This window comes from Oryx dammah, unplaced genomic scaffold (genome assembly GCF_014754425.2).
Source record: "Oryx dammah isolate SB20612 unplaced genomic scaffold, SCBI_Odam_1.1 HiC_scaffold_25, whole genome shotgun sequence".
Lineage (NCBI taxonomy): Eukaryota > Metazoa > Chordata > Mammalia > Artiodactyla > Bovidae > Oryx > Oryx dammah.
In genome coordinates, this window is record NW_024070209.1 from 1,479,235 (window position 1) to 1,501,958 (window position 22,724).

The 22,724-nt window shown below is 48.2% G+C and overlaps 1 protein-coding gene across 1 annotated transcript in view; it reads right to left on the reverse strand.

Moving 5' to 3' along the window:
- ACOXL (acyl-CoA oxidase like) overlaps positions 1 to 22,724 on the reverse strand; it is a 253,991-nt gene that overhangs the window by 208,823 nt on the left and 22,444 nt on the right. The window contains exon 8 of the mRNA XM_040224793.1: positions 19,136 to 19,268. Coding sequence (XP_040080727.1) covers positions 19,136 to 19,268 — 133 coding nt within the window. The remainder of the gene's footprint in view (positions 1 to 19,135; positions 19,269 to 22,724) is intronic.

Sequence of the window (22,724 nt, forward strand, 5' to 3'; positions counted from 1 at the left end):
GTGACATCGATCAGTACAGTTCAGCCACAGAATGTCTCTGTCACCTGGTGCTGCCCGTGTATAAATGCAACCACGTTCTTCCCACACACATCCCAGTTACGCCACTGGTAACCATCCATCTGTTCTCCAGTCCTGTAATTTTGTCATTTCAAGAATGTAACCGAAATGGAAGCCTACAGTATGCAACCTGTGGGGCTCAGGCCTTTTCGTTCAGGACCATTCTCTGGAGACGGATCAGCTGGCTGCACTCCTTCTCACTGAAGAGCAGCATTCCACGGCTTTGGGTGTACCACCACCTGCTGCTGCTGCTGCTGCTGCTGCTGCTGCTGCTAAGTCGCTTCAGTCGTGTCCGACTCTGTGTGACCCCAGAGACGGCAGCCCACCAGGCTCCCCCGTCCCTGGGATTCTCCAGGCAAGAACACTGGAGTGGGTCGCCATTGCCTTCTCCAGTGCGTGAAAGTGAAAAGTGAAAGTGAAGTCGCTCAGTCGTGTCTGACTCCTAGCGACCCCATGGACTGCAGCCCACCGGGCTCCTCCATCCATGGGATTTTCCAGGCAAGAGTACTGGAGTGGGGGCCATTGCCTTCTCCACAGCCTAGTTATCTGTTAAAGGACATCTGACCCCTCCTCAGTTTGGAACTATTATACATGAAGCTACAGTGGACATTCGTGTGCAGGTAGTATTTGCATGAACCTAAGTTTTCATTTCTCTGGGATAAATGCCCAGGAGTGCAACTGCTGGATTATATGACAGTACAGTTTCAGAAGAAACTGCCAAACTAGTTTCCCAAGTGACTGTCCTGTTTTATAATCCCACCAGAAACGTATGAATGGTACTGGTTTCCTGCATCCTTACTAGCTTTTTGGTGTTATCACTTTTTAAAAAAGTTTAAGCCATTCTTGATAGGTATTATTTAGATAGCCACTGTGGTTTCAATTTACATTTCCCTAAATGTCTAATGATGCTGAACATCATCTTTTCATGCGTTTATCTGCCAACTTCAGATCCTCCTCAGTGAAACATTTGCCCATTTTCTATTTGGATTCGTTGTTTCTCACTGTTGAGCTTTGAGAACTCTTTCTTACTCCTTTGTCAGATATGTGGTTTACAAATATTTTCTCCTGGTCTATAACTTATCTTTCAAACAAGGTCTTTACAAAGCAAAAAGTTATTTATTTTTATGAAGTCAAACCTATCAACTCTTTCTTTCAGGGATTATGCCTTGGTGTCTATTCTAAAAACTCTTTGTATACTCTTAGAGCCCAGAGATTTTCTATTTTTTCTGAAAGTGATATAAATATGTCTTACATTTAAAACCATAATCTATTTCGAGCTAACTTTTGCACAAGGTGTGAGACGGGTTTTAAATTTTAATTTTACTGGAGTCTAGCTGATTTCCTATGTTGCACTAGTTTCGTGTGAACTGCAAAGTGGCTCAGTTGCACCTGCACACGTATTTACTCTTTTTTAGATTCTTTTCTCATATAGGTTATCACAGAATATGGGTAGAGCTCCCTGTGCTAACATTTGAGGTGGGGGGAGGGGTTGTCTGTTGGTTTATAAATGTCCAGTTACTCATTTGTTGAAAAGGCTATCGTTCCTTCCACTGATTTTCTTTTGCACTTTTGTAAAGAATCAGTTGGGTATATTTATTGGGGTTTATTTCTGGGCTCTCTACGCTGTTCCATTGATCTATTTGTCTATCTCTCTGCCAAAACCACTAGACTTGATTACTATATGTCTTGAAATTGAGTAGACTGACTCAATCTACCTTACTCTTTAAAAAAAAAAAAAAGGTTTATTCTGCTTCCTTTGCCTTTCCATATAAACTCTAGACTAACTTGTGCATATTCAACAAAAAAAATTTTTGCTGGAATTTTGATAGAAATTGCATTAAACCTGTATATTGATTTTGAAGAAAACTGGCATCAGTATTATCATGTGGCATCACCCAATCCATAAACATGGTATATGGTTCAACTCATTTAGATCTTGTATTTCTTTCATTGCCATTGTATAATCGCATAATTTTCAGCATACAAATCCTAATACATGTTTGGTAGATTTACTTCTGAGAATTTCTCCTCATTTTCAGGCAAGTGCAAATTATTTTGGTGTCCACATGTTGCTCTTAATATACTGAAGAAAGCTGAGCACCAAAGAATTGATGCTTTTGAACTGCAGGGCTGGAGAAGACTCTTGGGAATCCCTTGGACTGCAAGGAGATCAAACCAGTCAATCCTAAAGGACATCAACCCTAAATATTCATTGGACGGACTGATGCTGAAGTGGAAGCTCCAATACTTTGGCCATCTGATGCGAAGAGGCAACTCATTGGAAAAGACCCTGGGGCTGGGAAAGATTGAAGACAAAAGGAGAAGGGGGCAGCAGAGATTGAGATGGTTAGACAGCATCACCACCTCAATGGAGATGCGCCTGAGCAAACTTGGGGACATAGTGAAGGACAGAGAAGCCTGGCGTGCTACAGTCCTTGGGGTTAGAAAGAGTCAGACACAACTTAGCAACTAAACGACAATCAAATGTTGTTGCTAATATACAGAAATACAATTTATTTTTTGTATGTTTATCTTGCATACTGGGACTTGCTAAATTCACTTAGCAGGTTTAGGAGATATTTTTGTGGGTTCCTTGGGCTTTCTATATAGATAAGCATCTTGTCTACATGGAAAGGCTGGTTTTGCTTCTTTTCTCGTCGAAACTCATTTTCTTTTCTTGCTTTATTGCACCATCTAGAAGACCCAGAACTACGCTGAGTAACAGCAGTGAAAGCAGGCACCCTTGCCTTGTTCGCAATTTTAGGGGAAAACCATACAGTCATTCACCATTATATATACTGTTAACTATATGGGGGTGGGGGTTGTAGATGTTCTTTATCAAGTTGAGGAAGTTCCCTTCCACTTCTATTTTTTTCTGACAGTTTTATCGTGACTGGATGTTGAATTTGTCAAATGCTTATTAAAAACACTCATCCTCCTTTTAATTGTCCCCTCTCTTCTCTGTTTAGTTTTTTAAAAAATGTACAAAACAAGTGAAAAATCAAGCCCATCATCCAGGTATATAGAGCATAAGCTAAGATGAGGCTTTCCGTAAAACACAATCATAGCTGTTAAAAACAGACTGCAGTAGGGACTTCCTCAGTGGTCCAGTGGTGAAGACTCTGAGCTTCCACTGCAGGGGCACGGGTCCAATCCCTAGTAAGGGCACTAACATCTCCCATGCCATGGGGCATGGCCAAAAAAAAAAAGGTGTGCCGTAGATCCACTGTGAACCCACTGCGAAAAGTGACACAACATACTTTTTATTTCTCCTTTTGTGCCTCCTTTCCCTTTATTTTTTAAATTTATTTATTTTAATTGGAGGCTAATTACTTTACATTATTGTAGTGGTTTTGCCATACATTCCCATGAATCCGCCACAGGTGTACATGTGTCCCCATCCTGAGCCCCCCTCCTACCTCCCTCCCCATCCCATCCCTCAGGATCATCCCAGTGCACCAGCCCTGAGCACCCTGTCTCATGCATCGAACCTGGACTGGCGATCTATTTCACATATGATAATCTACGTATTCCAATGTTCCAATGCTATTCTCTCAAATCATCCCACCCTCGCCTTCTCCCACAGAGTCCAAAAGTCTGTTCTTTACATCTGTGACTCTTTTGCTGTCTCATATATAAAGTCATCGTTACCATCTTTCTAAATTCCATATATATGAGTTAGTATACTGTATTGGTGTTTTTCTTTCTGACTTACTTCACTCTGTATAATAAGCTCCAGTTTCATCCACCTCATTAGAACTGATGCAAATGCATTCTTTTTAATGGCTGACACAGCTTTCTTATCCATTCGTCTGCTGATGGACATCTAGGTTGCTTCCATGTCCTGGCTATTGTAAACAGTGCTGTTGTGAACACTGGGGTACACGTCTCTCTTTCAATTCTGGTTTCCTCGGTGTGTATGCTCAGCAGTGGGATTGCTGGGTCATAAGGCAGTTCTATTTCCAGTTTTTTAGGGAATCTCCATACTGTTCTCTGTAGTGGCTGTACTCGTTTGCATTCCCACCAACAGTGTAAGAGGGTTTCCTTTTCTCCACACCCTCTCCAGCATTTATTGCTTGTAGACTTTTGGATCGCAGCCATTCTAACTGGTGTGAAATGGTACCTCATTGTGGTTTTGATGTGCATTTCTCTGATAATGAGTGAAGTTGAGCATCTTTTCATGTGCTTGCTAGCCATCTGTATGTCTTCTTCGGAGAAATGTCTGTTTAGTTCTTTGGCCCATTTTTGGATTGGGTCGTTTATTTTTCTGGAATTGAGCTGCAGGAGCTGCTTGTATATTTTTGAGATTAATTCTCTGTCAGTTGCTTCGTTTGCTATTATTTTCTCCCATTCTGAAGGCTGTCTTTTCACCTTGCTTATAGTTTCCTTCGTTCACAACATACTCTTAAACAAAAATTTTAAAAATTGCAGGTACAGTGTATAATAGATATATAGATATATATCGTATAATATAATGATTATAAATAAAATCATAGACATGGATTTTCACTCTCCATCACTTTATACTCTGTAATTTTAAGGGGAAAATATGGAAAACAATTACCTTGCAAAAATGCTATGGACCATATACTTTTGGCATACCTGAGTGCAAGTTTTCTCTTAGGGTTCTGTCTTTGTCAGCCTGAAACATGCGACAGAGACATATTATTAAACTATGTTCTACCCGCATTCACATTCACATTGAATAAAAAGAACAAATTTTTGAAATAAAGATTCAAGAAAGGGAGTAAAAACACGAGGACACATCTCATAGAAATAAAGTCTTTCAGCCAGACTCCAGGAGAGTCTCACATCGCCTCCCTTTCATGCCTGGAATCTTTAGTCAGTGTAATTTAAACAGGGTCACAGAAAGCTGGACGCAGCTGAGCATGTAAGGAGAGGGTAGCTTAAAGGCGGCAGCTTCGGGCACTGACGGGAGGGGAGGCCGCTCACCTGAAGTGGCGGGCTGACAGAGGCGATGCACACACACTCAGCAGAGGGGGAGAAGGACACGGCCAGACCAACGGGGCCCTGCTGAAGCGCGACTGCGTGGCCGCTGGGGCTCAGAGAAGAAATGAAGCGAAAAGCTCTACAGGCCTCTGCTGTGCCTCAGCGCTGCCTCCTCAGGTGACAGAAGAAACAGTCTGAGTTTTCTCCATACTTCCAGAACATTTCTCAACGGTGCCTTCTCTTCCTCTGAAGAGAAAAACCCACTTCCTAAGGAGTAATCAAATCAAGCAGTCTTCACAAGGGAGCTGGCACTTGAGCGAGGCCTCGAGAGACTGGCAAGAGTCAGTCTGGTGAGATGAGACCACCACATGGGGACCACAGCATGAGTGATGGCTCAGCAGTAAGGACCCTGAGTCAGGCAGGAAGTCTGGGCAATAATACACCTGTGGGTGGAAACCACCAAGCACTTTCTGCAGGTTGAATACAGTGCCAAGCACAGCAGAAATGTCGCTTCATCTAAGCCTTGTAAAAACTCTGAGAAGGACACAGAACTATCCCCATTCGGGGAAGGGGAGATGGAGACTCAGAGAGTATGCTACCTTGCCTAAGATCACATAGCCTTCAAAGTCACTGAATCCCTGGGGATATTTGGACTGAAGTACTGAGCATCTTTTTTTAGATTAAACAAGTAAGTTTCTGTTGTTGTTTTTTATAAGTCGTCTGAAGGTGGGTGAATGCTGATGTTAGTTTAGTTGCTCAACAATGTCCTTAGGGACCAAGCCCATGGACCAAGTCCATGTTTAGCAACTAGCTGCTTATCCTTGTGCTCACTGCCTCATGATCACAAAGTGGCTGCTACAGCCCCAAGCATCATGCCGTATTGAGAGTCTTAAGTACAATGGAAAACACTGGGAGTATGAGCCTGGAGACACTAGAGAGATGCAGAAGGTGTGTGACTAAGATAGACATCCTCAGCAACGCTTCTGCAAGGCTCACCCCGGCCTTTACATAAGAGATACTGGAGGAGACACTGAGAGAAAAATTCCCTTTGGTGTGCTCTATTTTTGTCCAAAGATGCCTTTCATTCTTTGTTGATAAGCAACCAGTTTGGTAATGGGCAATTAAATGAAACATCCAGTTTTGTAGGGATCGTGGAAGTTTCAGGGGCTCTCTGTCCTTTCACGTCAGACTCCCCTAACTCCTCTCAGCCAGGTGCTCTGAAGCATCTCTAAGTCGTCTTGAATATTCAGCGCTCCTCACTCTCTCTCCAACCCTTCACGCTTTTCTGCTACCAGTTATACTCAGAAAACCAGCCCAGACCTTCAGTCAACCACAGAAGGAAGCACAAGTCACATCAAAATGAAGAAAATGAATATTTTTTCAGAATTCTAAGAAAAACCTCCACTGTGGCTGGGGGCCCAAGACATTTCTCCATGAAGATATCAGAGTCATGTCTAAACAGGAAGGACATCTGATGCAGCACTGTCTTCTAAAAGCAAAGCCTGGGAAACAACATGAACGTCCACCAGGAGAGGGTTCAGCCATAGTCAATTACTATACAGGATTTCAAAGACTGAGAGAAGTTTCTGTATACTGACTCGGAAAGGTCTCCAGTCGGAACTTCACCTCTTGGGACTCCCCTGATGGTCCAGTGGCCAAGACTCAGAACTCCCAACGTAGGGGGCACACACTCAATCCCTGGTCAAGGAACTAGACCCCACACGCCACAACTAAGAGTTCCCATGTCACAACTGAAAAAGAGCCCCCATTCCACAGTGAAGCCCCATCTAAGACCCAGCACAGACAAATACATTCCTTTAAATGATTTATTTATTTGTCTGCTAATGCAGGAGAAGCAGGCTTGACTCCTGGGTCAGCAGGGTCACCTGGAGGAGGAAATGGCAACCGACTCCAGTATCCTTGCCCAGGAGATCCCATGGACAGACGAGCCTGGCCAGCTACAATTCGTAGGGTCACAAAGAGTCGGACATGACTGTGCAACTGAGCACGCACGCAATGAGTGAAAAAGAGGATTCATGAGGTGCTAGGTAAAGGCAGGGTTGTATCCGAAGAAAGGCCATACTTAAACAAATTCCTCCTCTCCCTTTCAAAAATTCTGCTTAATTAAAAAATGTAGTATAGCCAGAGTGTACACTTCTTATGTTAAGCATCTCTAGTGATCTGAAGCTCAGTCATACGGAAATATTGGCAAAGTGTCCTTTAATCTCAGATGTATTTCATGACAGTGGAAGGATCTCGTTTGGTTGACAAGGTGAGTTCCTTTCAAAGACAAGTCTGGAGAGTGGATTGAAACAAAGCCTGGATGAGATGCTAGACACGAGAAAGGGAGACCAGCCCCTCCGCGCCTCACACCGTGACAGTTACATATTCAGGCATGAAAATTGGGCCATCATTCTTGCCACACTAATCAGACAAAGAAATGAGATATGCAAATATTTTTCAAAAGTCGACTCACGACAACATTCTCATCAGGCAAAAAGTTAATAAAGAAAATAGGACCCCGTAGAGTCAACCCAGGGCCAGGGCCTATCATTCTGACTGCCTGACCTACAATACCCCTGGGAACAAACGTCAGGTTCAAGTCTAGGGCTGTCCCCAGAACCCTGGGGACAGATGGGATCCAAGGCTCAGAATGGCCTCGGCTCAAAGGTCAGAGGTTGCCCAAACAAGAGGCAGGGAAGTCGCCAGCAATCTAAGACGCTGCACTTGGAGGCCCCATGTCTAGTACATTCTCCAGTGCAGCCTCAAAACCAAGCCACTGGGGCGTCCCTGCTGGCGTCGTGGGTGGGGGGTATGGACTGTGTCCCTGGTCAGAGAACTAAGACCCCACACGCTGCAGAGCACCTGAGCACGTGTGCTGCGGCTACTGAGCCCACGCACTCTAGAGCCCAAGCTCGGCAACCAGAAGAGCCACGGCGGCGAGAGGCTCACACACGGCAACTAGAGAGCAGCCCCTGCTCACCACTGGAGAGACTCCCTCGCAGCAGTGACGGCCCAGCACAGCCAAAACTAGATAAAAGAAAGAAAGAAAATAGTCTTTGGCAAGAGGAGTTCAGGGGGGCCCTCTGGGGTGGGGTGGCACAACACTGCCCCACTCCCCATGAAATGCTTGCCTTTGCCAAGCTACTTCACTTCCCAGCCTCTGTCTTCCCATCTGTAAAATGGGAATCACCACAAAGCTGCTGTGCACACTGGGTGAGAGAAGGCACTCTGAGCATCACACAGCTGGCCCACTACGGGCATTCAGCACGTGCCAGTGCCCCTTCCTGGCTCCTAGAGCCCAAGAGCATGAAGATGCTTGTGATGGGTGGGGGAGGTCACAGGGCTGGGCCAGTTCACAGGTATTTATTGATGGCCTGCTAACAGGGCGGCAGCTGGTGCTGCATGAAGCCCCTGCCCTCCAGGAGCTCACAGTCTAAAGGGCAATCAGAGAAGAGACAACAGTTAACACCAGGGCTGAGATAAACCAGGTGCTGCACAAGCTCTATATCCAGAGAGGCAGCCACAAGGGCCTGAGGTCTCCTGGAGACCTAAAAGAGCAGGTGAGCAGGAACGGGAGAGCCTGGGAGGGTCAAGGGCACAGAAACGGTTTGTGCAGACCCGGGAGGCGGCGGCAGGTCGACTGCTGGACACTGAGATCAGTTTCTCTCCCTCAGAAAGAGTTCCCTAAACCCAGCCCCTCTGCAGTCTGGGGCCAGGGCTCCTCTCCAAGCTTTAAACCTATCACATGATCGCCCTTAGAAACCATCCTCAGACCTGTGGTCATACACCCAGAACAGCACTACCGTCACACCGACAGTGTGTGGTCAGCCCCATGAGCCTCACCTGTGAGCAATCTGCAAGGGTGACCAGGGAGCAAATGAGCGCTAAGGAGACAAAAACAGAGTCTCTGCACGGATACACGCGTGCCTGGGCTGCAAGCACCCTGGAGGGCAAGTCCCAAGGCCATACAACAAAGGTCTGGGTACACACACAAGAAACGGAGAATGTCCACTTTTGCTGCTTTAAGATGCAGATCAGAGTTCCCGTATCCACAATACAGCTAAAATACAGCATCTGATCTCCACAAGATGTCATTTGGACTGATTCATTCTGTACTAAAGACACCTTCCCTTCACCACGATATTCATCCATCCATCCATCCGCCAAGTGCTGAAGCAAGTCCAAAGCAGACAAGAATGACCGCAAAGACATGAGTCCTAATCAATCTCTGGAGGCTGACATTCCCAATGACCAGCCTGAAACTTTGAGGACCCTAGACAAGACCTACTTGCCCACTTCATGGCAAATAGAAGGGGAAGACGTGGAAGCAGTGACAGACTTTATTTCCTTGGCTCCAAAGTCACTGCAGATGGTGACTGCAGACATGAAATTAAAAGATGCTTGCTCCTTGGAAGGAAAGCTATGACAAACCTAGACAGCATATTAAAAAGCAGAGACATGATTTTGCCAACAAAGGTCCATATAGTCTAGGCTGATGTTTTTCCAGTAGTCTTGTATGGATGTGAGATTTGGACCATAAAGAAGGCTGAGCACTGAAGAACTGATGCTTTCAAACTGTGGTGCTGGAGAAGACTCTTGAGAGTCCCTCGGACTGCAAGGAGATCAAACTAGTCAATGCTAAAGGAAATCAACCCTGAATATTTATTAGAAGGACTGATGATGAAGCTGAAGCTGAAGCTTCAATACTTTGGCCATCTGATGCAAAGAGACAACTCCCTGGAAAAGACCCTGATGCTGGGAACAGTTGAAGGGAAAAGGAGAAAGGGGCAGCAGAGGATGAGATGGTTAGATACCATCATTGACTCAACGGACAGGAATTTGAGCAAACTCCTGGAGATAGTGAAGGACAGAGGAGTCCTGTGGTACATTCCATGGTATTGCAAAGAGTCGGGCATGCTTAACAACCGAACAACAGCAACAAAAGGAAGCGGAACACCTTTGGCTTGTTCAGTTTCACTGTGGTAGACAGAGACACTCAGAAATTATCCTGCTGGGCTGAGCTCAGAGGTGAACACACTCAATGAACAAAGGCACACGATAAACAGACCTTCTCCCCATCAAAGGACATTCAGTGTAAAGTCTGGAGCGGCCCACCTCCCCTCCCTGCTCCTGCTCCCCGTACACAACTGCTCGAACCACAGGGACACAGGGCCACCAGGCCAAGATGGTGGTGCCCCTTGACAAAGTCAGGTCCCGGCTCGCAGCGGGGAAGGAAGCCTGGATTCTGGCCCCACGGTGAACCATTCAGCATCTGCCAAACCCCAGTTTGGGAGGATTCTCCTGTTCTTCGATGTAGACAGTGAATTATTTTGCATCTTTGGTTTGGTTTACCAAAGCAAACTAACTGTGAGCCAAAGTGGTCCAAAGATGACAGGGAACGCAGTCTAAGCTGAACTCAAAGGACCTCTTGCTTGAGGATGACTAAGCAACCCAGCGTGAGTCAGGGCTGGGCTCCAGCACCAGATTGCTGCAGCGGGAGACCCAGAAAACTCCAGACAAGCTGTCACCTCTTTCTGCATCCCAGTTTTCTCAACTGGAAAACGGGAATCACAACAGTATCCATATTACAGGACTGCTGTTTCAATTTAACAAACAATGATGGGGCTTCCCTGGTGGCTCAGAGGCAAAGTTTCTACCGGCCAATGAAATGAGACACGGGTTCGATCCCTGGTCAGGGTAAATCCCACACACTGCCGGGACAGTTAAGCCCGTACACCAAAACTACTGAGCCTGTGCCCTGGAGCCTGGGAGCTGCAACTACTGAGCCCGAACATTCTAGAGCCTGTGCTCGGCAAAAAAAGAATCCCTAGAGAGTGGCCTGCCCGTGCTCTCCACAACTAGAGAAAAGGCCACTCAGTAATGAAGACCCAACACAGCCATATAAATACAGAAATAAAACTATTTTTAAAAGACATATAAAAGGCTCAGAATATGTCCTTCAAACAGGGAGGCGCTGGATGGATTCCTCAGCTGGGACAAGGGAATGAGTGACGACACACGGTGGGAGGGAAAGGCATGCAGCCCTGTACCAGCGCCTGTGCTACAGGGGGCATCAAGTTTCAGGTGGAAAATTTCCTAACGACAGCAAACCATCCATCCATCATCCACGTCTGACCTTCCAGGTGGCACAGACAGTACTCCCCAGAGGCAGACAACAGGGCTTCCGTGGGGAGATGGGGCTCCCTGCAGCTGCGGCCCTAGGTGAACAGGCTGCTGCTGAAACCGAAGCAGGCAAGCCCCTCTCAAGCAGGAGCCAGGCCCAAGCTGGGGTTGGTCTGCGCTGACAACAGCATCCCTCGTTCCCTCACAACTCCCACGGCCACGCCCAGGGTCTGCGGAGCCTGGGGCTTCCCACAAGGCTGACTCAGCCTCTGATGACTTAGCTGAAGGGGGTCCTGTTCCTCGAATGCTTCCCTGGTGGCTCAAAGAATCCACCTGCAGTGCAGGAGAGGCGCGGTGGATCCCTGGGTCGGGAAGATCCCCTGGAGGAGGAAATGGCCACCCACTCCAATATTCTTGCCTGGAAAATCCCATGGACAGAGGAGTCTGGTGGGCCACAGTCCATGCGGTCGCAAGAGTTGGACACAACTGAGTGACTAAAGCACTATACACACGTAGTTTTACATATATATTACACACACACACACACACAAACACATACACACATACACACACACATACACACACACAGAGACACATACACAGACACACACACAGACATACACACATAGACACACATAGACACACACACATACACACAGACACACACACAGACACACACAGAGACACATACACATACACACACACAGACACACACACACAGACACACACACAAACACACACAGACACATACACAGAGACACACACACAGAGACACACACACACACAAACACATACACAGACACACACATAGACACACAGACACACACACACATACACACACACATACACAGACACACATATAGACACACACACACACAGACACACACACACATACACAGACATACACACACACAGAGACACATACACACACACACAGACACACACACACACATAGACACACACACACACACACACAGACACATAGACACACACAGACACATAGACACACACACACATACACACACACACATATATAACAGCAACTAACACTGTAAACAAACACTGTAAAACAACTATACTTCAATCTTTAAAAATAAATTTTAAAAAAAGATAATCCACATCCTATTTATAGTCTTGATATTGAGTCCAACGATTATTAGGCTGATGAATTCCAATTCTCCTTACATTGACCACTTTGTAAAAAAGCAACACTCACAACTGATAGGAAGCTAAACTAATGAGAACAAAAAGTCCCGGCCGATTCTTAAATAGAGAAGTAAACAAAATGTAAAGGGGAGACATCTGCAAATCATTATTGGTATTTGTCGTCCTCTGGTGGTCGGGCTCAAGAAGTGTCTGCATCAGAAAATCCTGGAAACTGTATTTTACAGATAGCCCCTCTACCAATCATTCAGGCCAAAGCGCTCAGCCCATGGGACTTCCCCAGCCTTTGAGCAAGTCCTGCTTTGCTGCTCCCCACGCCATGTGTGTGTGTGAAGCATGTGAGGATGCTAAAGAAAGGATAACTCCAACCTGTGTAGGACAAGATGAGCTTACGACCCTGCTCCCTCGGGACACATACAACGCACCTAAAAGACAGACGACTGACACGGAGGAGCCCTGTCTTCACCTCTCCAGCACCACTCTTTGTGTGAAGAGATGACGGGACTTCCCTGGTGGCCCAGTGGCTAGGACTCCACACTCCCAGTGAAGGGGGCCCAGGTTTGATGCCTGGTCAGGGAGCTAGAGGGGCTTCCCAAGTGGCTCAGCAGTAAAGAACTCGACTGCAATGCAGGAGATTTGGGTTCGATCCCTGGGTTGGGAAGATCCCCTGGAGAAGGAAATGGCAACTCACTCCAGCATTCTTGCCTGGAGAATCCCATGGACAGAGGAGCCTGGCGGGCTGCAGTCTGTGGGGTCACAACTGAGCATGCATGTAGGGAGCTAGATACCACGAGCTGCAACTAAGACCCAGAACAGTCAAATAAATTTTTTTTAAGTGCCAAGAGAATAAACATCCAGCAACTTCGGTTTACCAGTTCCAACAGAACACACATTTGTGGGTAGCACATATCTTCAAAACATTACTCCAGGGAACCCATTTCCTCCTCTCTATTCCACCCTCTTTATGCCACACTGTTTGAAGGGGCAGAGGTCTCACCATGCTCATTATCACAGCATTTCCACCTCCTTCCAGACCTATTCATTTCAGTCCCCACCCTGAAGCTCTTAGACTCACACGGCCCTACAGAGATACCCCTTATTCTAGCCTACTGCTGGAAGAGAGCTGGCTCTGCAGTAGGCTGTATGCTTCTGGCCTCTCCCAACACACCCCTGCCTGGGGAGGTTTTTCTAATATGTGATGTCGATTCAGTGAGTGGCTGCTTTTCTCGAGAATATTCCACAGCTCCCATTAACTACTAAATCATAGGGAGCTGATCATCACTCTGTTCAGAGTCTCTGTAGTAGAATGGGTGAGTTGGCAGTTGATGGATGAGCGGATGTTCGTGCGTGCTAAGGCACTTCAGTCGTGTCCACCTCTTTGTGACCCCGTGGACTGTAGCCCACCAGGCTCCTCTGTCCATGGGATTCTCCAGGTAAGAATGCTGGAGTGGCTTGCTATGCCCTCCTCTAGGGGATCTTCCCAACCCAGGGACTAAACGCGCGTCTCGTGTCTCCTGCACTGGCAGGTGGGTTCCTTACCACTAGCACCACCTTTCTTTCTTCCTTTTCCCTCTATCCCTTCCTTCCACCCATGCGTGTACTCATACATATGCCCATTCACCAACACACTCATACATTCACCTGTCCATTCATCTGTCTGTCTGGTCATTCCTTCATCCACCCACCCACCCATCCACTCATCCATCCCTCCATCCATCCATCCTCCCACCCACCCACTTATTTACCCCCCACCTTTTCACTCATCTGGGCTTTCCAGGTGGTGGAATTAAACAGACAAAAATCAGATAGCTTCATAGTGCTAAGTGTAAGTGTTAGTCACTCAGTCGTGTCTGACTCTTTGCAACCCCATGAACTATAGCCCACTAGGCTCCTCTGTCCGTGGGGATTCTCCAGCAAGCATACTCCAGCCACACCCTCCCCCAGGGGATTTTCCTGACCCAGGGATTGAACCCAGGTCTCCTGCATTGCAGGCGGATTCTTTACCATCCGAGTAGTAGCCACAGAAATTAAAATTATGAATATAAGAGGACTGAGTGAGCTTCACCACAGGGAAGGGAGTCACAACATCTGGTTCGAGGTCAACAGAGCAGATAGGATGTCAGTTACACTCTGAAATGAGCTCCCCAGCCCTGACCCATGACTGAGGCACACAAGCATGGCGCTACAGGGCTGGATGCAGGAACACTGCAGGAAGAGAATCCTAATGTCAGGGATATTTCTGGGGATGGCTTCCCTGGTAGCTCAGCTACTAAAGAATCCATCCGCAATGCAGGAGACCCCAGTTCAATTCCTGGGTTGGAAAGATCCCCTGGAGAAGGATAGGCTACCCATTCCAGTATTCTTGGGCTTCCCTGGTGGCTCAGACGGTAAAGAATCTGCCTGCAATGTGGGAGACCTGGCTTCAATCCCTGGGTTGGGAAGACTCCCCTGGAGGAGGGCATGGCACCTCACTCCGGTATTCTTGCCTGGTGTATCCCCATGGACAGAGGAGCCTGGTGGGCTGCAGTCCATGGGGTCACAGAGAGTTGGACATGACTGAGCACAGATATCAGAACCTGGGGGGAGTGAGCTCCCCAAGACCAGGCCAGAGACCAGCAGGAACCCAAAGCCTGCTCTGCCTCGTGCTCACCCGAGCGACGGCACCGCCTCACCCTCGTGGATCGACAGCGGCCTCCATCCCAGGAGACTCAGCGGCCCCCAGCCTCCTCCTCTTTGCTGTTCCAATCCCCCAGGAACCATCAGAAGGTCCTGGAAAGGTCGTTCGAGGACACAGGGTCCCAGACTCCCGTCAGTAGAGAAGAGGGGCTCTTGCAAAGGCTTCCCTGGGGGCCCCGTGATACAGACCAAAGGAGACCAGGCAGGTGATGCAGGTTCAGTCCCGGGGTCGGGAAGACCCCCTGGAGAAGGACACGGCAGCCCACTCCAGCATTCCTGCCTGGGAAACCCCAGGGACAGCGGAGCTCAGTGGGCTACGTCCATGAGGCTGCAAAAAGCTGGACATGACTAGCAGACTAAATGACAACAACTCCCTGAACAAGAACCACCACAGTCAAAGGCAGCGTAGTCCTCAGACAGATTCCTTTACCTCCTCAGCTTCCCCATATGTAAAATGAGGAGATGGATGGAGCCCTCTCAGAGTTGTTTGAGGAGAAATGAGTTAAGCCCTGTGAAGCATGTATCATGAGCATGGCTTATAGGAAGCAAGGGGTTTGGCGGGCATTGTTTTTTGTTTATTTGGCTGTGCCAGGTCCTAGCTATGGCATGTGGGATCTTTGATCTCCATTGCATCATGAGAACTCTTAGTCATGTGAGATCTAGTTCCCCAACCAGAGATCAAACCCAGGCCCCTGCACTGGGAGCTCAGAGACCTAGCCACTGGACCACCAGAGAGGTGCCAACACCCGTCTATTCTGGGCAGCCATTCTCCAAGTGTGGTTCTGGACCAGTAACCGCAGCATCACCTGGGGCCTTGATGGAAAGGCAGATTCTCTGGCCCTATCCCGGTGCTGCCGCACCAGGAACCCCGAGGGTGGGCCCCAGCTGCAGAGTAACACCTACTTAAAGGATGAGGGAGATTCTCTTGAAAGTGGGGACCAGCTTGTCTTATGCTAAAATATTGTTGTTGTTGCCAAGACTGACTATTCACAACCCCACAGACTGTAGCACAACAGGCTTCCCTGTCCCTCTCCCAGAGTTTGCCTAAGTTCATGCCCATTGCATCAGGGATGCTATCCAACCACCTCATCCTAAAATGCTAAAATACTACTTCCCTGCAAAATCAACCCAGAACTCTGAGCTCGATCTCACGTGTGTTTCTCACTCCTCCTCTGCCTCCCAGCTCACAGTGACTTTCCCTAGATTCCTTCCTCCTTCAGAAAAGGCTCCCCAGCATCCCCCTCCACTTCAGCTGCAGAATTTGATCAATGTGGCCTCTCCAATCCCTGCCAAATGTCTTAGCTTCCTTTCCTCTAGTCCCTGCTAATAATTTAATCGGGCATGGCATCTGGGGGCACAAATGACAGCATGGCTATTGCAGCAAGTCTTAAAGAGAAAATCTGAAAGGACTAAGAAATGTGACGAAGATGACAGACACCATGGGAGGGGGGAGAAAGACACCTGGGCAGAGTTTTAAAGCAGCAGGCACGCCTGGCCTCGAGCAAACAGGGAGCTGCGGTGACAGTTTTCTAACACAGGCGGAACGAGCGTACGAGAAAGTGACCCATTCTCTACTCATCAGCAAGTGCAGGGCAAGCAGGAATGTCTGAGGTTTCCCCTGAGATAGCATCTGCCCCGCGGTTGAGCTGTGAGAAAGGAGGAGCTGCCAAGAGAGGCAAGGTCATTCTCATCCAAGAGGCTCGCGATGAGATCGCAATAGCCTGGGTCTGTCAGGGACAACACACCGGCAGCATCTGGACCCCTCGAGTCTGAGCCCATCCAGCTGTGCAACGGGCCTCCGCTCACCTGGAAAACCTGCCCCCCGCACAGAGCAGGTGCCGGCCCGTCACCGCTGTGTCACATCACTCACACACGTCCTCACTCAGGCTGCACTATGATCAGAAGGCCCATTTTACAGAGGAAGAAAGTGAGGCTTAAAGAGGGCCACCAGGACTTCCCTGGCGGTTCAGAGGTTAAGAATCCACCTGCCAATACAAGAGACTCAGGTTCGATCCCTGGTCTGGGAAGATCCCACATACCATGGAGCAACTAAGCCCGTGCCCCACCACTCCGTGGCATGTGGGATCTTCCCAGCCAGCGCTCTGGAGCCAAGCAGCCTACTCAGGCCACTGCTGAGCCCAAGTGCTGCAACGACGGACGCCTGCTGACCTAGAGCAAATGCTCAGAAACAAGAGAAGCCACCACAATGAAAATCCCATACATTGAAACTAGAGAAAGCCTATATGCAGCAACAAAGCCCCAGTGCAGTCAAAAATAATAAATACAACAAAATTAATTTAAAAAAATTTGTAAGTTGATTCTCTCCCAAAAGCACCCCTCCAGTGCCCCATCTCCACCACCCTATGCCAGCCACCCTGGGAGTCCACCACTGGCCTGGGTGAGCTGACCGGCCCCTGGCAGTATAGACATCCTTCCCACGGCATCACCTGCTCCAGCACAGGGCCTCCAGAGCACCTTTACAGCCACGAACCAGTGTGTGGCTTTAATATTCAGCAGCACGCCCCTCCGAGGGGCCCAGAGGCTACTGCGATCGAGGAGCTCTCGTGCAGCCACGGCGGCCGTCACAGCACCAGGGAACCCTGAGCAGATTTCTGCCCCGTCTTCTCGACAGTGCAATTCTAGGCACATCTGCTTTCTCAGCTTTTGCCTTCTGGAGTCTGAGAAGTGGCTGAAATGGTGTCTATCCCAGACGCGGGAGAAGTGTTTATTTATTTGTGTCTGACAGCACTGGCTCTTTGTTGCTATGTGCAGGCTTTCTCTGGCTGCAGTGGCTGGCGGCTCCTCTGCAGTTGTGGTGCGAGATCCTCTCCCTGCAGCGGCTTCTCTCGGCGCGGGGCATAGGCTCTGGGTGCCGGGGCTTCGGCAGCCGTGGCTCCCGGGCTCTAGAGCACAGGCCCGATCGCTGTGGCACCGGGCTTAGTTGCCTCGAGGCATGTGGGAGCTTTCCGGAGCAGGGATCCAACTCACGTCTCCTGCACGGGCAGGCTGATTCTTTACCGCTGACCCACCAGGAGAAGTACCGGGTTGGCCAAAGGGCCTTTCAGGTATTTGTGTAACATCGTACAGAATGAACTTCTTGGCCAGCCCAATTTTCCCTCTGTGCTTTGCTGCTGGACCTGCGTCTTGGAGTCACTCCTGGGCCCACATCCTGAGGTTCTCCTGGAGCCTCACCAACTCAGTTGGTTTGGCTGAGGCCCGCCGGGCCACTCCAGACTTGGGTCTTCAGAACTAAACACGCACCTCACCCACTTTAAAGAGCCAGTGAGAATATGCATAGAAGCAGCACCCACAAGCAGGCCGGCAGTCTCCAGCTCAGGACTGATATCACAGCTGCACCCACGGTGGGGAAGAGCACCACGGGGGCAGACCATGGCCAGGCGGGCTTGTGAGTCACACAGACCCAGCAGAAGGGAGGAAGGGAAGGTTTTCCTGCTATGCCTGACACCAGGCCTGGGGTCAAGTGAACGGAACTTATCCCTTCTCAGTGGAGAAGCCGAGTGCCAGCCACACATGGATATTCACTGGTATCTCAATGCTCCGTCCAGCTTCCCCCTGCTCAGTGGAGCCTAAGAGAGGAAAGAAACGGGAAGGAACCAGAGAGCAGGCAGTGCTGCACTCTGAAGAGGAGGCAGCTTGTGGAGCGCTCTCTCCTGGCTGCTGTTTCCAAGTGAGAGTATAGCAGGGGTGGGGAAAGGGGGGTGGGATTGGCTCCTGGAGGTCTGACCTCATGGTCCTGCCTGTGACGGTGACGGTCACACGCCAAACAGATGTGCGCGCTCAACACTCCCCGATGGACTCAGCCACAACACGCAGGCTGTTATCCACTAGTCAGCTCTTAGCTGCTTTTCCAGGAGATGTGCTCCTTCCGAAGGACCTGTTCTCCAGGCGCCCACCTTTAGTGGCCTGTTGCTGTAAGGACCAGGCTCCACCCACCGTAATCCACAGCACACATGCCGATGTAGAGGGATGGTGAGAAGGCTGCAGAAAGTTCTCTGTGTAGAGCTCATCGGCACACACCAGCATTTAACCAGCAACCCAAGCCATCCTGCGCGCACTGTGGCTCAAGAAGCTCAGCTCCTGACATTGTTACCCAGCTCTGGAACACGTGGAAAGCAAACATTGAAGGAAACTAGTCAGTTACCTTCATAGAGCCCATGGCTTGGAAAGTCACAGCGAGTCTGGAAGGGGTCAGCGCTGCCAGCATCGCATTGAACCTCACACTCTTGTCCTTAATGGGGGAGTGGTACTGCCCATCTGGAGTCACGGAACCGAACCTGCAGTGGGTCGGGGAGGTGGAAAAGAGAGGTGGGGTGAGCGTAGGAGGAGGACATCGTGCCTGGAAATGAAGGCAGGCGGCTCCCACAGGCACACACAGGGAAGTCACACAGGAAGCTCCCCATCCTAGAACCTCCCTCCCAAGACAGCAGAGTCGGGGGCAGGACAAGTGCCTCCCCAGGAGATGCTGAGAGAGGCTAAGTCATGGAAAGTAAGAGCCGACATCCTGCCACTACCATTCTGTGACTCAGTGGTGGCCCCAGACAAAGAAAGGCATGAGGACTGCCATCATTAACCCAACTCTGGAGCCTGGTAGTCAATCCACAATTTTGTTGTTGAGATATAAATCAATATACCATAAACATCATCCTTTTAAACTGTTCAATGGTCTTTAGTATATTCACAAAGTTGTACAACCATGACTGCTATCCGGTTCCTAAACACTTCATCACCCCAAAAGAAACCCCATGCCATTAGCACTCATATCCCAGATTCCCTACCCTTTCGGGCCCGGCAGCTATTCACCTATTTTCTAACTCCGGACATGCGCGTAAGCAGCATCACACACAGTGCGCCCTTCACACTGGGTCCTCACTGCTGCACGCAGGCCTCCTCCAGTTGCGGCGGGTGGGGCCCCTCTCTGGTTGTGGTGCACAGGCCTCTCTGCAGTGGCTTCTCCTGATGCAGAGCACAGGGTCGAGACCGAGGGCTCAGTAGTTGTGGCACATGGGCTCCGCTGCCGCGTGGCAGGTGGGATCTTCCCAGACCAAGGATTGAACCCGTGTGCCCTGAATTGGCAGGCAGATTCTTTAGCACTGGGCTACCGGGAAGTCTGACTTGAAACTTTTGAAGAGCTGACAAGCTCTTTTCCCAATTGACAACACCAGTTTACATCCCCACCAGCAACAGATGAGGGCTCAAATTTCTCTAAATCTTTGCCAACACTTGTTATCATCTGTCTCTTTTATTATAGCCGTGAAGTGAGTACAAACTGGTACTTCACTGTGGGTTTTTAATTGGCATTTCCTTACTGACACTGATGTTGAACATCATTACATGTACTTATTAGCCATCTTCTGTATCTTCTTTGGATAAATGTCTGTTCCCATTTTTGCCCGTTTTTTTGTGGGTCATTTGTCTTTTTACTGTTGAGCTGTAATACGGTTCCTTTTATAGTCTGGATATTAGGTTCTTATATATGATTCTTATATATTTTCTCCCATTCTGTGGATGTCTTTTCACTTTCTTCATAGTGTCCTTTGCTGCACAAGTTTTTCAAATTTGGATGAAGTCCAGGTTATCTATTTTTGGTTTGGTTCTTTGTGCTTTTGCTGTCACATCTCATAAATCATCGCCTAAACAAGGTCACAAAGATTTACACCTATGTTCTCTCCTATGAGTTTTATAGTTTTAGCTCTTATATTTAGAGCTGTGATCCATCTTCTGTTAATTTTTGTACATCATATGTGGTAAAGGTCCAAGTTCATGTATTTGCATATGGATATCCAGATGTTCTAGCGCCATTTGTTGAGAAGACCTTTCTTTCCCCATTAAGTTATCTTGTCACCCTTGCTGAATATCAACTGACCATAAGTACTAGAATTCATCTCTAGATCCTCTATTCTATTCCATTCTCCATACGTCTAGCCTTATGCCCATACCACAGTGACCTAGTAACTGTAGGTTTGTAGTAATTTTTCAGATCAGGAAGGTGAGTCCTCCTACTCTGTCTTTCATTATCAGGATTATTTCAGCTACTCTGAGTGTCCTGCATTTCCATCTGAATTTCAGGACCAGCTTCTCAATTCCTTCAAAAAAAGGCAGCTGAAATGTGGATAAGGATTTCACTGAATCTGTACATCTATTTACAAACCCATTTTTGATCAAGTGATAAACCAACACCCCCAACTGTGTTGCCTCTGCTCTTTCGTAGTATCTGGGGGGCTATACCAATGGAGTAGCTTTCCATCAAATCTTATCAAAGAATATTCTGTACACTCTCATACCTTCTACAGACCTTGGAGCCCCCTATCGTTTTTCTTTCTGATTGAATCTGACTTTCTAATCTGCATTGGATAAATGCTAAACCAGTTGGTTGAAGCTCTGATAGAGGACTGTCCAATCCACTAAGATCCCATTTGGGTGAGTAAGAGATAGGGCACATCTACAGCTTCTCTTACCTCTTCCCCGTCTCTGAGAGTGGAGCGATACTGGTAATGACAGGAAACGAGCAGGGAAGGCTGCTGGTCCTCAGACCTGCTGGCATGGGCACTGGTTGTTTCTGAGGGGTCTGGGGGCTTCATCACCTACAACATGCGCTTGTTGTTTACATTTTGTGCACGTGTGCTTAGTCACTCAAGTCATGTCCATCTCTTTGCGACCCCATGTCCCACCAGGCTCCTCTGTCCCTGGGATTCTCCAGGCAAGAATACTGGAGTGGGTTGCCATTTCCTCCTCCAGGGTATACTCTTCACCCAGGGATTGAATCGGGTCACCTGTGTTGCAGGCAGATTCTTTACTGTCTGAGATACAAGGGAAGCCCCTGTTTCCATTTTATTTCCTATCAATTCACAAGGGGAAAAAAGTTAACAAACAGAATTTGGTTCATTTTAAGTTTGTTTCACCCATTATTTTATTTATTTGCTGGTGAGAACGTGAAGGCAACAGAAAAGAGTAAAATGTTCAAGGAAAATCTATAGGAAAGCAGGGAGCAAGACTGATGGCTTGCCTTTTCACAGATTTAAATATCACGGTAGTTCAGCATTTTTATTGGACGCATGAAAAGATGCTGAGAAAAGTAAAAGTAACTGGTGTTTCTTAGCCTGCATTAAGCATTGTGAACTCCCGAGCTCCACACCTGGAATGCACCTGTAGAATTGCATTCGCCTTATTGGAATGCACCTTGATCTCACTGCGGGATGCTGGCAAATGACACTAGACACTTGTGACATTGGGCTTCCCTGGTGGCTCAGTGGTAAAAAAATCTGCCTGCCAAGCAGGAGGTGTGAGTTCAATCCCTGGGTCAAGAAGACGCCCTGGAGAAGGGAATGGCAACCCACTCCAGTATTCTTGTGTGGAAAATCCCATGGACAGAGGAGCCTGACAGGCTGCAGTCCATGGGGCTGCAAAAGAACTGGATACAACTTAGCAACTAAACAACAACCTATGACATTATTCACCCAATCAGTTCAGTTCAGTTGCTCAGTCGTGTCCGACTCTTTGTACCCCATGAACCACAGCACGCCAGACCTCCCTGTCCATCACCAACTCCCAGAGTCCACCCAAACCCATGTCCATTGAGTTGGTGATGCTATCCAGCCATCTTATCCTCTGTCATCCCCTTTCCTCCTGCCCTCAATCTTTCCCAGCATCATGGTCTTTTCCAATGAGTCAGCTCTTTGCATCAGGTGGCCAAAGTATTGGAGTTTCAGCTTCAACATCAGTCCTTCCAATGA